We start from the raw sequence: 15,304 nt of genomic DNA on the forward strand, positions 1-15,304 counted from the left end.
CGTGTGCGTGTGCGTGTGCGTGTGCGTGCGTGTGTGCGCGCGCGTTCGTGCATGCGTGCGTGTGTGCGTGTGTGTGTGTGTGTGTGTCTTTTGTGAGCCTATTAGCGAGCAAATTAGACGGCATGGCAGAATTCTGCTCCCTCAAGAGCACTGTGCCAAGCCTTTACGTTGTACTCTCTGGTCATCTGACACATTTCTGAACGATGATTTTGGTTTAAAATCATTGAAGAGGTCAACCAAAAGTAGATTTTGTGTGCCAATCTGTTTCATTAACTTTGAATGCAAAATAACAAAAGACCCGATGAAGTCACATTTACCAAGGAGACCTGACCTCAAGTTTACTCATTCGTAAACTTAGTGCTAATCTACTAATACACAGAACTGACAGGAGAGAAATCTCTTCATTTAAAGACTACCTGTCTTTCTTTGCATTTTTATTCGCTGAAGAAAAATTTGCTCGACTGAACTCTCTTCGTAGGGGTGTTGAACCGGGAGCTGTAGTAATGGACCTTTTATACTACAGTGGTACTTTAATATTGGGTACATGGGCTATACGGCGTAATCATAATAAAGGGCTCCAAATTACTTTAGACAATTGTGTTAACGTACCCTGACGATGGAACAGCACACGCACCGTATGGCATTTTGCCTCCATCGAAATGCGGTCACCACGGCTGGCTCATCCTTGGGGAGAACGGAATGATTCGAGGGCCTGCCTTTAGTTATTTATTGTGAAGGTAGGGGGAAGTACACATTACGATATATGGCCCTTCTTTCTCTTTGCCTTGTAATTTGTTTAGAAACAAATTCATGTTCGAAGCATTACGTGATTATAATGACTCATTGATCCAGATTCTTTTGACTAATACGCTGAAATGAACATTTCCTCCTTTCTTTCATATGTATGAGCTGACAGACAGCTCGATTGGCTAGTAGATCTACTCGCATATGACCAAAGGAGGACTAGAAATGATAGCGACAAATCCCAGGAGACTGCAACGACACCAGTGAATCCCAGCTAGACGAAAACGACACCACTGAATCCCAGCGGGACTGGAACGACGCCACTGAACCCCAGCTGGACGGAAACGACACCACTGAACCCCAACTGGGCTGAAACGACACCATTTAGTCCAAGCTTGACAGGATGTTCCTTACCATGTCTTGAAGCTTGCAGGTGCTCTGCCACAGGGCCTTGGCTTCTTTCATTTCTTCGTCGGGAAGGAGGCACACTGAGGGATCTTCCTCCTTGGCGGCAGGCTCCGCTTGCGGCGTAGGAACGTGAGAAGTTCCCTGCGAGAATAACGCATTGGACAACGTTGCATGAAAGCTGGTATCCTCCTCCTTAGCTATTACCGCGCCCACTTCCTCCTCAGTACACTTGTGGGCCGCATGCCAGCAATGGCACGTGACGTTGCTTCCGACTTTTCTCCCGAATATCATCAAAAGGTAAGACGTTTGCTTGCGCAAAGTTTCATTTTTAAGACATTTGGATAAATTGTTCGCGAATTTAATAAGCATGCATCTTGTTATATTGTATATACACTTGTTTCCTATTTTTTATTTTGGGTGTTAAATGGTAACTACAGAAATTTCCTTTGTCTAGAGCGCTGTTTTGGGCATATTGCGCAACCTGTCATACCAAAATTGTTTTCCTAAGAAAGTGAGTCGTGCAGTTGCAAACTTCAAGGTGAAAACTTCAGTTGCAAACGTTTAGAAAGCTCCGTATCAGACCACGCATGAACTTGGCAGCTTGTAACGTAATTACAGAATTTTCCAGTCATGTCTGGCTCTAAGATACCATTAGGTCTCTTCCAGTGGGGCGCCTTGGGAACGAATGGATTACGCGCTATATGCATTGCAAAGAAGGTCAATGCGCGGCTTGTCATTCATAGATTTGCTGTGGTCTCTTGTCTGACATAATGTCGGGAGGAATGGGGAAGGGGGGGGGGAGTACCGTGCCGAAATGCTGCGTAGCCATCGAGAATGCGAACGCACCCACTGAATCTGCAGCTTCCATTCATTTCGAAGTGCCGCCGCCAATGAAAGTTTCACGACATATGGTGGAGTGTTTTTTTTTATCACCGAAAGTGCCAGGGAATAATTTGCCTGGTTGTTTTGCCCTGACTCCGGTAGAAAAGCAATTTTTGCAACAGCTTTTCCACCAGCGCCATCTGTTGTCGGAAACGAAAGGACTGAGACGGTGCGTCTACGCGTACGACCACTCGGCCATTACCACCGCTCATCAAGCTACGTGTTCTGACTGATATTCGCGAAGGCAGCCAAGGAGTCAATGTGCGCTGTCTAGCTGAAATACAAAAGTGGGCGAAAGAGTGGCACGTCCAGCCCTCAGAGGAACATGCCAGTAGCCGTGTGCAGAAGATGTACAATTCATCGACCACCGTATAATGATCTATGCCTTCCCAGCGGAATATTTCATGATTACTGCGACGGCGAGGTAGAGTGCAAATTTTTGTAGTAGATAAAAATAAAGGCAGTTAAACAGTGTTAACAAGAAAACAACGTAGATGCAGTATTTGTTCATATATTTGGGTTCCTCTTGCAACCTGACACCGTTCGCACCCGAGTTTCTTTGCTCTTGCCGGAATTTTTGAAACAAAAACTGCAGGCACAACGCAGCATTCAAATTCGGCTGTTGAATGGAAGTCTAAAGCGAGAAGTAGCTGATCGCTGCGCCACCCTCAGGAGCTCTAGGAGAATGTGAATCGGATTGCGCACACCTTCATCACGCTAAAGAAAATTTTTATGCATTTCTGGCCTCAGAGACTATACTGCTCAGTCGTGCCCACATTTAGACGATTGAATGAACTTTCTTGAGACCGGACGGTGACATTACGAGTATAATTTCTTATGACCAATCAAAATCTGAAGCCTATTTGCTTACTTACAACTGTGGCTAGGACTTCCTAAAGTTTAGCTTATATTTTGCTTTCCAGTGACGAATTACTGAGCAAGTTTCCTACAAGACATGCCCACTGCAACAAAAGGAATGACGACCGGCACGGCGAATTGACAGGAATATTTCACTGCGATAGACCTCGCAAATCGAGCATTTTTAAGCAAAAGAAACGGCGTAAACTTCAGGAAAACGTAATACGCTTCACTATTGTGCCAATTTACACAAGTGAACGTGCCTGTTAATAATTAGCTTCGTCTAGTTTGTTCAATGAGAATGAAATAATGAAAAAACTTTACTGGTTCTTTTAGGAAGTAGTAGCGGTAGAGGACGAAGTCTTCGTCTTGAAGCTTGAGTCCTCCTTGGCCGTGGGTGGGCCCCTAGTCCAGGGCTACACTGAGTCGGGCCACCTCGCTTGCGTGTGCTATGAGGGCCCTTTGGACCCCTAGCTAGCAGCTGGTGAGCCGGCTCTGCCATTGCTCCGCACTTGGTGTTTTGTGTTCGTGGAATGCTTGATTTCTTCCGCACTCCCATGGGACATGATATAGTGTTGGTTTTGCTCCGCACCATGGACAGTTGGCGATATACTGTGTGGGGAACATCTTGTTTAATATGTATAAGTTTGGGTAGGAGCCTGTTTGCAGTCTTCGCCATCCTGTGGCTTCCTCCTTGTATAATGCTTTATGTGCTGGGGGTATTGGAATCTTAGCCCCTTATATTGGTTTAATAATTCCGAATAGCTGTCCCCGCAAGTAATCTGGGGCCCCTCCGGGGTTAAGGACGTTCCTGCTCGGCTGGTCATTCCTCGAGCTAGGTTGTCTGCCCCTTCGTTGCCCCTGATCCCTGCGTGACTCGGTATCCAGATTATGTTGTGTATTGGTCAACCCTCAGGGAGCAGAGCTCTACTGAGGATCTTGAGTGCCGTGCTGCTAATTCTGCCTCTAGTATAGTTCCGGCACGCCTCTTGTGAATCCGTCAAGATGTTAAGGGATCTCCTTGTCCTATATCCTTCATTCGCTGCCAGGGCGACAGCAATCTCTACTGCCTCCGTTATGTTAGATACTTCAGCTGTGAGGCTTGTGATGTGTTCTCCGTGGTAATTTACAACTACTGCTACCGTGCTATTTTTGTGTGTTTGGGGGTATAGGGAGGCATCAGTGTAGACTGTGTTGTCCCGATGCCCCATGTTCCTTTCATAAAACTCTGCCCTAACCTGTCTCCTGTTAGCATGGAAGTTTGGATCCATGTTTCGGGGTATAGGTTGTATGCATAGCTTCTTTCTTAGCGGGTCTGGTATTGCGGCCCTGCTATTTTGTGGCTTTTCTATTTCCCGACCTAGCTTTGTCAGGAGCGCCCTTCCAGTCGTTGTGTTGCTAAGTATTCGTATTTGTGCCTTGAGCTGCCATTCTCTTAATTCTTCGAAGGTGTTGCTGATTCCGAGTTGCATGAGCTTGTCGTTGGATGTATTTCTTGGGAGATGAAGAGCTGTTTTGTATGCCTTCCGGAGTATTGTCTCCGCTTGCTCCTTCTCTGCTTTGATAGTCACATGGTACGGTAATGATTATGCTACCCGGGTGACCACTAGGCCGCTGACTAGCCTGAGTGTGTCCTCCTCCTTCATGCCATACCTCTTGTGCGGTACTCTGCTGATCATCCGGCCTACTTGTCCTGCCGCTTTGCTTAGCAGGCTGAGTGAATGACGGCACTTCCGGCTTCTTTACATCCACATGCCAAAGATTCTGATCATCTTTTGTTCCGGGATGTTCTGGCCGTCTAGTTTTATTTCGAGTGGAGCATCCGTAGGGTACCTACCCACTCTGAGGTGCTCAGATTTTTCCGTGGAGCATTTAAGTCCTCTTTGTTTTGTGTATTCTTCAATGCAGGTGGCAGCCTCATGTAGCGCCTCCTGCTTCTCCCCCAGTGAGCCTTGGGTGGTCCAGATGGTGATATCGTCTGCGTACATTGCATGACTAATCCCTTGGACTTGGCTGAGTTTCTTGGCGAGGTTGACCATCGCTATGTTAAAGAGTATTGGCGAGATTACTGAGCCTTGCGGAGTGCCTTTGCATGGCGTTTGAAAGGTGTCACTCCTAGGCCTACCGTCGCTGTTCTGTCCGTGAGGAAGCTTCTAACGTAGTCATGGACCTTCTTCCCGCTGTTGGTGGTGTTACGTCCTTCCATAATGGCGGCATTGGATACGTTGTTAAAGGCCCCTTTAATGTCGATGGCCATGACAACGTTCTCCCCGTTCTTTGGCATTGTTTCGAGTACCTCTTCTTTTAGTTGTAGCAAGATGTCTTGGGTTGATAAATTTGCCCTGAATCCGAACATGGTGTTGGGGTACCATTCTCCGTCTTCTAGATGCGTTTGTATTCGTCGGGTAACTATTCTCTTGCCTAAGCATGATGTTAGTGAGATCGGTCTGAGGTTTTCAATTTGGAGTTTCTTGCCGGGCTTGGGGATCATGACGACTACGGCGTGTTTCCACTCCGCTGTGACCGTCCCTTCTTCCTATTGTTTGTTTAGGTATAGGGCGAGTTGGCTGATTGCTTCGTCGCTTAAATTTCGGATTAACGAGTTATGATTCTTGTCCTCCCCTGCTGCCGTATTTTTCGTTGTTGCCCTTATGGCCTCAACGACCTCTTCTCTTGTGATGGGTCTTTCCGTGGTTGGGTTTTCTTCGCCCTAGTAGTCGCCTTGGTAGCCGTCTACCTGGTCCTTCCCGTAGCATTTCTCTCGTACTGCCTGGAGCAGCTGTTCTTCTGTACCTTCGTACTGATGAATTCGCCTTTGGATGGATTTGCTGCTTTCCGCCTAGCTTTTGCTAGGATCCATGAGTGTTCTGAGGATCTGCCACGTTCTAGCCGTGCTGAGTGTGCCATTCAGCGAGGTACTAAACTGCTGCCACCCTTGTCTTGCAGCTACGTTGCATATTCCTCTGCTTGCCTGGTGATTTCGGCTATCTTCTTCTTTAGCTTTCTGTTCAGCTGTTGGCACTTCCACCGCTTGGTCAGGCCTCGCCTTGCCTCCCAGAGCCTGAGGAGTCGCTTGTCCACTTCTGGTGCTTGTTCTGTTCGATCCACTTCTTTAGTGTAGAGATCCCTGATTTGTCTAAGCTGTTGGCTCCAATCTTCTGCCGATGTTATGTCGTCCTTAAGTTGTTTGCAGTGGGTGCGGAAGGCACCCAGTCAGTTAGGTTTGCCTTGCCGATCTTCCTTTTGAGGCTTTCTGCCTCTGTGCTGACCCTAATGATGTAGTGGTCGCTGCCGAGATTTTTTTGCAGGTTCTCCCATTCGACTTGCTTAGCGCCCCTGACAAAGGTTAGGTCGGGACATGTGTCCACGCTTACACTATTACCCTGTCTAGTAGGCTGACTTTCATCTGTGAGTAACTCGCAGCCTATGTTTTCCGCTGCTGTGCAGATGCCGCTCCCCTTTTTATCTTCGATCCTGCTGCCCCACTGTGGGCTTTTCGCATTAAAATCCCCTGCTAATATTAGAGTATTCTACCCTGCAAGTTTCTTTGCTTCCGCGAAAAGCTTAATGAAGTTTGCTTTATTTTTAGGTGGGCTGTACAAATTTACCATAAAAGTGCTTTTAGCTTTTCTTTGTCTCTTGGGAACCACTTCAGTTATTATGTGTTCTAGCTGTGTGTCTTCAAACTCCTTATGAGCTATGGTTGTCATTTTGTTGCTAATGAGAGTTGCTGTTCTTCCGTTCTCCTGACATGACTATCCTTTTAGGGTTGAGAAAGAAAAATTTAAGCCTTGGTGGGTCGGATTTGTTGGAGGTCTTAGCGGCGTTCTTTTTTTTGGGGGGGGGGGATGTATCAATGGCTTCTCCTAAAAAAAATTGCAGAACTAGGCATGTTTTTGTGTCAAAGCTATATTGTGGGCTGTATGAAATACGCTGTTGTGACAATATTAAGGTTTATATTGAATAGCAAAGTTTTTAAATGAAGCAAAAATATAGCTACAAAAGGGCTTTAGAATTTTTTTTCATGTAAATGCGTTCAATAGTGGAAGTGCGTTCTCAGAGTACTTCTGTCAAGAGCACGAACGCTGCAGTCACGGTGTCATATGCAACGTACCCTTTGGGAGGCTTGCAGGTATAACTTAAAACTTATGAAAGTAGTAGAGATTTCTTCCACAAAGTTGAAGCAGCCAACAAAAAAATTCCTTGAAACCTACAAAGTCACACGCAAACCTACCACTTTTGTGTCACGCAACTTCAAAGTTAGAACATGCAATCGAGCCGGATTGCCACGGGCTGCTGTGAGGTTCTGACCACGGTGACAGGTAGACAGGTGGTCCAGTGAAAGGACCTATCACTGCTGATGCCTCACGGTCAAGTAAATTGTCGACCCGACGTGATGAAACATGCTAGTTAAGCAAAAGCGCCAACATTGTACGCTTAGGCCTAATTTATAGAGCTAGAAAAAGGACACGATGATTCCAACAAGCTTGTTCAGTTTGGTTTGGTCTATTGGGGTTTAATATTGGAAATTGACGCTGGCTATAACGGACGCCGTAGTGAAAGGCTCCAGAAACTTCGACCACCAGGGATTCTTTAACGTGCATTGACATCGTCCAGTACACGGGCGTCTAAAATTTCACCTCCATCGAAATTCGTCTACCGCAGCCGGGATCGAACCCGCGTCTTTCAGGTCCGCAGTTAGTAATTTCTGCCATTACTCCCTGTCACTGTTTGCTTCGACAGCCAGTGCCGCAACGACTACACCATGGCAGCTCGTTCTGCTAATGGACGAAACTACTGATCACCTGCTAGAGCAGATAATGGCGTTTTAGCCACTGTGGCTACATTGGGGTGAAGAGCATTAACTGGGCGCCTTGCTGGCCGTCGCCGGACAACCTGCTCATCATACACCACCGTTCCGGCCGAACTATCTAACTGATGTACGAGCCTCGATCGGCCTGCCTGCTATAGAAGACAGCAACGAATAAGAAACTTCTCTTTGTTCGCCCTTACAACAGCGGCTGGAAATAAACTGAGTCTTGTTACCAACGCGCACGGAATGTTTTACGCCAACTATTTGTCGTTAACGCGTACCTTTGACCTAAGCCCAAAAAACGATACGACCCCTTCGAAGGCCCTCAGGGTTGACGACGGGGTGGGTGCTGGGCGGACAGAGGGTGCCTCGGGTGGTGTACTGGGTGCACTGTTCTTGGCTGGACATGGCGCTGCGTTCATTGAGAAGGAAAATGGTGTCGCTGTCGTTGGTGGAGCTATGCACACAGCACCTCAGACTCATGACTCTAACGAATTCCCTCAGCCGAATCGCTTTTGTATTCAGCTTTAAGGAAGTCGAACTTGTCTAGTTCGTAAGCACTCATACTCTTGTATATCAGTTCGAAAAAGACGAACACCGAAAAGAGAAGACAACCAAAGCTTTACATTGTGCTTATCATCTTCTCTGGATGTACGTGTTTTTCGAGCAGGTCTGACCCGACCTTCAATTTAGCCTACGAAAATCGTGCACTCAGCAGGGAATATGGTGCCCTTCTCATGTATGCAATAGGAATGTGAACCGGCGTACGATATGTGGTCTTAATGATATGTGTTTAGACTCAGGTATGCAGCCTCAAGGAAGCACAGAAGGAACGAAATGGAGAAACTCCTAAGCACTCTGCTTCGCTGTAACATTAGCATGCAATTGTTTAATTCAATCTCCTAGCGATGGGGATATCCGCAATGTTGCAGAAACACTGTCGGCTATGCGTTTCTCGGCATGTGTCGCCCCGATCAATCTTAATATGTACAGTCGGATACAAAAGTATCTGGAATACGTGTTCCTAAAAGCCGATAGCTCTAATGTTATCCGGCGGTTGGAGACCAGGCTTGTGAAGATGAGAGAACAAAACTTCGTTCTTTAAAAATGTCCACCATTTCGTCTCTAACCGCCAGCTAATAGTACAGCTATCAGGTTTGTTTGAGAAACACGTGGTTCAGGGACTTTTCTTCCGTACTGTACAAGTTCGTTATGATGGCAAATGTTCCAAGGTGCACAACCTTCAAATTCATCAAGCAAACTGCACTCATACGTATTCCCGATATCCTGGGACTAAAAGTTACCACGTTAAACTAGTCTCATCCGTGCCATTGTAACGTTTTAAATTATTACAATTACTCTCTTGGTACCCTGCATAGCGATGGACGGAGCCACTGTGCCTGACATAAGAGAACTCGGAGTGTGCGTGGGCATGTTTTTGGGCACCAGCTCTAGTACCGCACGGGCCCCGGCTTACGCTGGGCACTCGAAAACTCCTATGGTTTTGTGGACACTTTCAGGATCTGGAATATGGGACCAAAAACCTGCTGTCACACCCAAGGAGAACATGATACTGATGTGCTTATTTTCGCTTTGTTCACTGAACGCAGAGTTAAGAATCATCCTCTCTGTGATATTTTACTCACTTCATGTTTGGCATTCTTGTCTGAAACCACGTTTCTTGAAGGTCAACATCTTGCCTGAACATATTAACAAAATTACTCAAGATTATGTCAAGGTAACGTAAGCGGTTTATTAATCTCAACAGCGGTTGCCCAAAGTCAGCGTATTTGAATAAGTTCTTTTATGTTCAGCATTGTAACTTCCTATGCATATCACACAAGCAAACTGTAGAGTGGCATAGTAATGAAACATTACAAATGTAAATCATACAGAGGTGGCAGCACGGATTGATGTTGGAAGAGGCGCACCGGTGCACGAAAAGTAACCGTGTATGGTATCTCTGGTAGCCATCCAGTCTGTTTATATACGGGTAGGTTCACCTTTAGGCTCCCTTTTCGAGTGTTCGGAATTCGCCGGCCCCCGCACGATGGTCCTGAGGATGTTCGATCCTGGTGTCGTCGTGCCCTTGAAGAGTGTTGCCTGCGAGACAAGCATGTTTGTACCTGGTTGCAATAAATGTACCCGTGACGGCTCCGTTATTTGGCTGCGCCATTTGCATTTTGATGCAAGAAAAATGCAAAAAGCCTCTCTGTACTGTGCGGTGTTAGTGCACATTAAAGAAACAAGAGTTTGTAATTATTGCGATTTTTTGTCTCCCACACTCTACTTGCTGCTTTTTGGGCATTAAAATTTAAATACCTTGACATAACTGCAATTGCCACAGCCGCTGAATTTATTATTTTCATCTGAAGTACCGATTAGCACTTGAAGACACAAGAAATCTGAAAATCAAAGTTATTTAAATATCTTCAGCTGGAAACGATGAATGACGATCGCATTCGCTCGTTTATGGGAACACGGAGGATGCTTACATTTTTGTTCATAGTAAACGTCGACCATTGGAGCTTTGTGGAAGTTGATGTGCGTTGAATAAAATTCAACTAATTGACCTGTGGCGCATAAAAAGTCTTGAATTTTTTTGCAACGAAAAACTCTTCTTCGTTATAGCATGATTAGGCCAAGGCAGCCAATTTACATCGGGTTTTTTGGAAGTAAATTTGAGAAAGCAGTATAGGAGACAACCCAAAATAAAAGCCAGTACAAATAAGAAACAGGATTTTGGTCTGGGCTGGTTGGCTCATTGCTACAACTGATTAATCCCGCACGAAGTAAGGAGCAGACGAGAATACAAACAACACAGGGTCCTCCTTATTTCGCGCTTGTTTAATATTATGTAGCGTAAAAAAAATCAGCAATATTTGTAGCACCCCGTGAATACAAATATGGCCACAGCACATTCAATAAACTAAAGAAAACACGCATGTTATCGCTGGAAAATTTTGAATAAAAACGCAACAGTTGATTCTAGTGTCTGCAGTCGAACCAGCGACGTCGAGACCGAAAGCACTCCTTAATGACCTTTTAAAGTTTAGATCTTTGGCACAAAAGCGCAGTGGACATTGCAAATGTTGCAACGAAACTGCTTCCATCTGTGGAAACTTACCGATTTTTTTGCACTGGAACGATCACTTGTATGAACGACGGATCAATTTGACAGACAGATTACGAGATGGCATGGAGACATGTCCCCTGTTTTGCGTGTGCGCTGTTATGGTGCACCGTTTGCCTCTTACCTCGAGCCCCAAGCGTCCATCCACTGGTGATCCCTACTCGGCTGGCGTGTACAGCTGGCGTTTACAGGGCATCAGAGCTATTTGCGCATGCAATAATCCGGCTAGTGCAACGCGCTGAAGTGTAGAGGTGTCGATATAACATTTCTTAATGGTCTCTAGCATTTGGCGTCCGCTGGCGTAATATGGGTTGCGAGAGGCGAATCGGGCTTTAGTGGGACGAAAAGTGCACAGACAAAAACATTGGAGGGGACACTTAAGCTTCGCCATAGGGGCAAATGTTGCGATAACATAATGGGTAAATTCCCATGTATGAAAAGGTCATTTTCTTCTTTACATTCATAGATCCGTGGGAGTCCCGATACCTCTCCTGGCACAGTGGTGCAAAGGTTAAGGCGTGCGCCACTGTTGTGCGATAGCAGTTGTTCCCAGCGGTTGGCCTTTTGTAGTCCAGGTTGCTCTTCGGGAGCGACCAATCATTCTCTTATCTCAGACCTGCCATGGTGGGCAGTTTGTTCAGTATCCGGCACTCAGGCTGTGATGACGCCACGAGATGACGTGATATACGCGACCTCCTGCCTCCTGGGTTACTCTGTTGGGACTACAAGCCATAGACATGCTCGTTATATTTCGCTCACAACTCTGACGCCAACACCGGATCTTCTGGAGAACGGGCCACCACAAGTGACCGAAGGCACGAACGAGGAAATTGAGATGCGCGGTGCACCGAAATCGTGAAAACACGGAGGACGAGGCTGGCTGTTCTGTTTCTCGGTGGTGAGAGGAGTGGGGGTGAGGATAGGTGGAGGGGGAATATGAATAAATGCTTTCAGGAGTGACCGGCTTCACTCCTTATGAATTCTGAATAGTGCTTTACTGACATCAGAATACTCACACTTTGTCGGAGATAATAAATACAATACCATTCTTACACTGCCACTTTTCTATACTGTCTGCCATCAGAGTAATCGGTTCCATGTCTTTAAAGCAATAAGCGTTGGTCAAACAATCAAGCAGGCACTCCGAACTTGCGTTTCAAGTCACGCAAGGCTGTAGCGAAAGGCTATACCTGCCGACAACTCTTCGGATAGATAATCTGAACGGTCTGATAATGTCCTCGGCGTTTGCTTGTGCGAAGGAGCACCTTGTATTAGCCTTCCATCGTAATAAGCAAGCCGCACTTGTAGCAATTTCGTTGCAAGCATACAGCGCTCTTCTTTCTTTTTTATGGCGAGACAATGTGCATTTCTCTATGCTGTGCTAATCAATTGTAAGAAATCAGCAGTCTTTGCAAGGTCTGCACTCCTCCGTGGCGGTGGCCTGCTCACGAACCGAAAAAAGAAAGCAGCACGGCCCTACAAAATGCATTTTTAAAAAGCATGGCCTCAGAGATCCGTGATAAATCGGTCTTTACGTAATAGGAATGTGCTTTCGACAAAAGACAGTATTGGGCATACCTGTATTATCGTTATTTTCTTTCATTGCTTAAATGAATGAGCTTCGTAAGTTAAACAGTCCTCCGTCATCAAAACGCGGTCGTCTGCGGACAGGGTCAACTTCAATTGGTCCCCAAAAAATCAATAGGAGATGGAGAGAACTTTTTAGATTCGATCCTTGGCGCAGGCATATGCTCATGATGAAATGAATGAGCAGCTTTCGGATTCTTATAGTTATTCTGCATTTTAAAAGATCAATTCAAAAAACCTTTTTTTTTACAATATGCCTTTAGCATACCGCAACGCACGAGAGATGAAATTTTTTTAAGTAGCACAGTAAGCGAAATAACACAGTCACGCGTCCCCGAAGAACTGGGATTCTTTTGAAACGTTCGATTCATATTCTACATAAACTGAGTAGCGTCCGCATTCTTCCCCCAAAAAATTTGATGTCTATAGAATGAAAGCACCGATGCCCAACTCTCCGTAACACAGCTAAAGGTAAGGACTAATTCGTGATCCATGACAAAACATTGCAACGCAAAACATAAAAAAACAACCCACAGACAGGTTAAGGCACAAGTTGTCAGGAGTCAGCGTTGTTGTCTCAACTTTACTAAGTTCCATTATTTTATGTTGTAATAAAATTCTTCGTCAACTCTCGGTGAAGACTGCAGATGATTACAAACTGAAGCAAAAAAGAACAAGTAGATTTCACGTGAGTCTTTCTAGGACTCTGCCCAGCCGCTGGATGTTCAGCCACAGGTGCCGATGTTGGGAAAAACGCCTGTTCTGAAGTTGAGCCGCGCCCCAGCCCTGACCCCGAACTCTTCGAAGCGTCCGCTCCCGCAACCGGGAGAACTGGACTCGGTGAGGCCTCTTTCCATGCACCGGTGGCTGCAAAAAGAAGCGTGTAAATAAAGAGCTCCTCCCGAAAAGGGACAGCATTCTATAATTCTATAAAGAAAATAGACTTTGAAAACAGTCAAATTAGTTTTATTTGAATGTATAGACTTTTTAAATAAGAGAACTCTGCCGGTGTTTCACTGGAAAAAGGCTGAACAAGTTTGGTCTTATATGCAGCAACGTTTTTATTTCGTCGATCAAGCTGGAAAAATGGTCACACTATTGCAGTTTCGTTGAATGCATGAAAGGCTGATGGAGTGCCTAGCAGCTGCCTACTAAGCCTTCCATGCTGTACCGCCACGAATATACTTTTCTCTACGTGCTAACCTAGAACAACCGCTGCCGCAGTCTGACACTCCATCTTACAGAATGAATGTCATTTAAAAGGCGTTCTTGCTGTATGATTACTAATGGTACTGCTTAGAAAGTATATGCACCCTGCACGTTCCACGGCGAAGTCACCAGCGTAGCTCACCGTTGCTCTCTCGACTTATTCTACGTGAAGTTTGAAACGGGCTCTGAGTTAATCTCTTTCGTCGATGTTTCTTTCGTGTAGCATTCCTTCGTAAAGCCCTGCATGGTCTATAGTGGGCCTCAGAGATTTCGTCCTCATGAGGGAGCAGGTGGAATGCAACACAGCTATAGGCTCCACCCCTGCCGGAATTCCTGGCAGATTTCGGAATTCTTGGCAGCTTGTAGTGTCCTTTACAGACCGTATAAACCACGAGGATTCAATGAGACCGAGAAGGCTATACCGACGGTTGTAATTAGACTTTAGCTCTTCTCTGTCAAGAGGCTAGTGGGCTGAATAAAAACCTCTTTTTGTGAGACCCGGCGCTCCAAACGGCCTAACACTTCATGCTGAGAACTGTTCGTTTGCAATGATGCCTTCAGACGGCTATGATATTTGTCTGCAAATTCGAAAACTGCCATCATTAAAAACAAGCCACCGCCGGCTAATGACAACGGTTTTTTGAATAAGCAGACGAAATAAGCTCTAAATTGGGCCCAACACCCCAGTAACTCCAGTCGCAAGAATCATATGTTACGCAAAAATATAGATTACTCCTCTCTGTGCTAAACCTGCAGGATTGCGAAACTGAGTCGATCTTCTCCATGCTACACTCACCCGGTTCACGGTGTACGGCTGTTAGTGGACGGGGCTTGGTAGGCCTGGACAGCTTGGACTTGGCCTTCTTCCGTTGGCTGATTTTCGAGCTACCCGCGGCGGATTTCTTCGTCGCCGATAAGCCTGTACGGTTGGGGCTCTTCAGGGAAGTTGCAGCTGTCTTCCCGGCGGAATCCATTTAGTATTTTCGGCCTCGTAATAAAGAAATTTGCCCTGTGAACGTGTGCTGTTTGTCAGAGGCTCTTTCTTCTTGTCACGCGATCGGCGCGGGGCTCGTGACGGCCTCATTTTTCTCATGCTTCGAAACACGTGAAACTGACACATGCGCAATTTTAAAAAGAAACTTATTACTAATAGTGTGTCGTTGTTTGATGACGTCCACCAAACAGGAAAAGATTATCGCTTAAATGTACTCTTGTTACAGCTCAGGAAATCTGACCTGAAATTACTGGCGGGTATTCTCCCGCCGTGAATATATCGAGGACTCCCACTTGGGGATACGCAGGACTGACGTCGTGAGGCGCTTCAGCAAAGGTGATGATGATGATCATGATGATCATGATGGTTGCCCCACAAGGATTTCTCTTTGCTTCTACGTAGGAGTTCTGCCCCTGAAAAGCGATCAGGAAGACTGGCGTTAGGAAGAAACCATGCGGCGCCACAATTCCTGAAGAAAATGAAAAAGCTCAACAGAGAAGCCCTACCCAGTGGCTTGATATCTTTGTCATTCACACAATAAAATAATATGAAACATATTATTTTTTTAGCCACCGCGGTGGCTCAGTGATTATGGCGCTCGGCTATTCAACCGAAAGACGCGGGTTCGTTCCCGGCCACGGCGTTCGCAATTCGATCACGGCAAAACTTTAGAAGC

General features: G+C 45.9%; 1 protein-coding gene across 1 annotated transcript; it reads right to left on the minus strand.

The window, feature by feature from the left end:
• Positions 1–9,614: 9,614 nt before the first annotated feature.
• Positions 9,615–14,650, minus strand: LOC144106597 (uncharacterized). The gene is made up of 3 exons (XM_077639444.1): positions 14,431–14,650; positions 13,114–13,292; positions 9,615–9,808 (listed from the first exon to the last, which is right to left on the minus strand). The coding sequence occupies exons 1-3, from the start codon at positions 14,606–14,608 to the stop codon at positions 9,689–9,691; spliced, it is 477 nt and encodes a 158-aa protein (XP_077495570.1). The 5' UTR covers positions 14,609–14,650; the 3' UTR covers positions 9,615–9,688.
• Between the last annotated feature and the right edge of the window lie 654 nt (positions 14,651–15,304).

This window comes from Amblyomma americanum, chromosome 10, assembly GCF_052857255.1.
Source record: "Amblyomma americanum isolate KBUSLIRL-KWMA chromosome 10, ASM5285725v1, whole genome shotgun sequence".
NCBI classification, from domain to species: domain Eukaryota; kingdom Metazoa; phylum Arthropoda; class Arachnida; order Ixodida; family Ixodidae; genus Amblyomma; species Amblyomma americanum.

What these genes read in the sequence shown, in the direction of transcription:
- LOC144106597 (XM_077639444.1), bottom strand. Translation starts at nt 14,608, where the DNA reads ATGGATTCCGCCGGGAAGACAGCTGCAACTTCCCTGAAGAGCCCCAAC. An exon ending in AGCCGTACACCGTGAACCGG is followed by an intron (nt 13,293 to 14,430) that starts GTGAGTGTAGCA and finishes TTCTTTTTGCAG; the next exon opens with CCACCGGTGCATGGAAAGAG. An exon ending in AGAGTCCTAGAAAGACTCAC is followed by an intron (nt 9,809 to 13,113) that starts GTGAAATCTACT and finishes CTTGTCTCGCAG; the next exon opens with GCAACACTCTTCAAGGGCAC.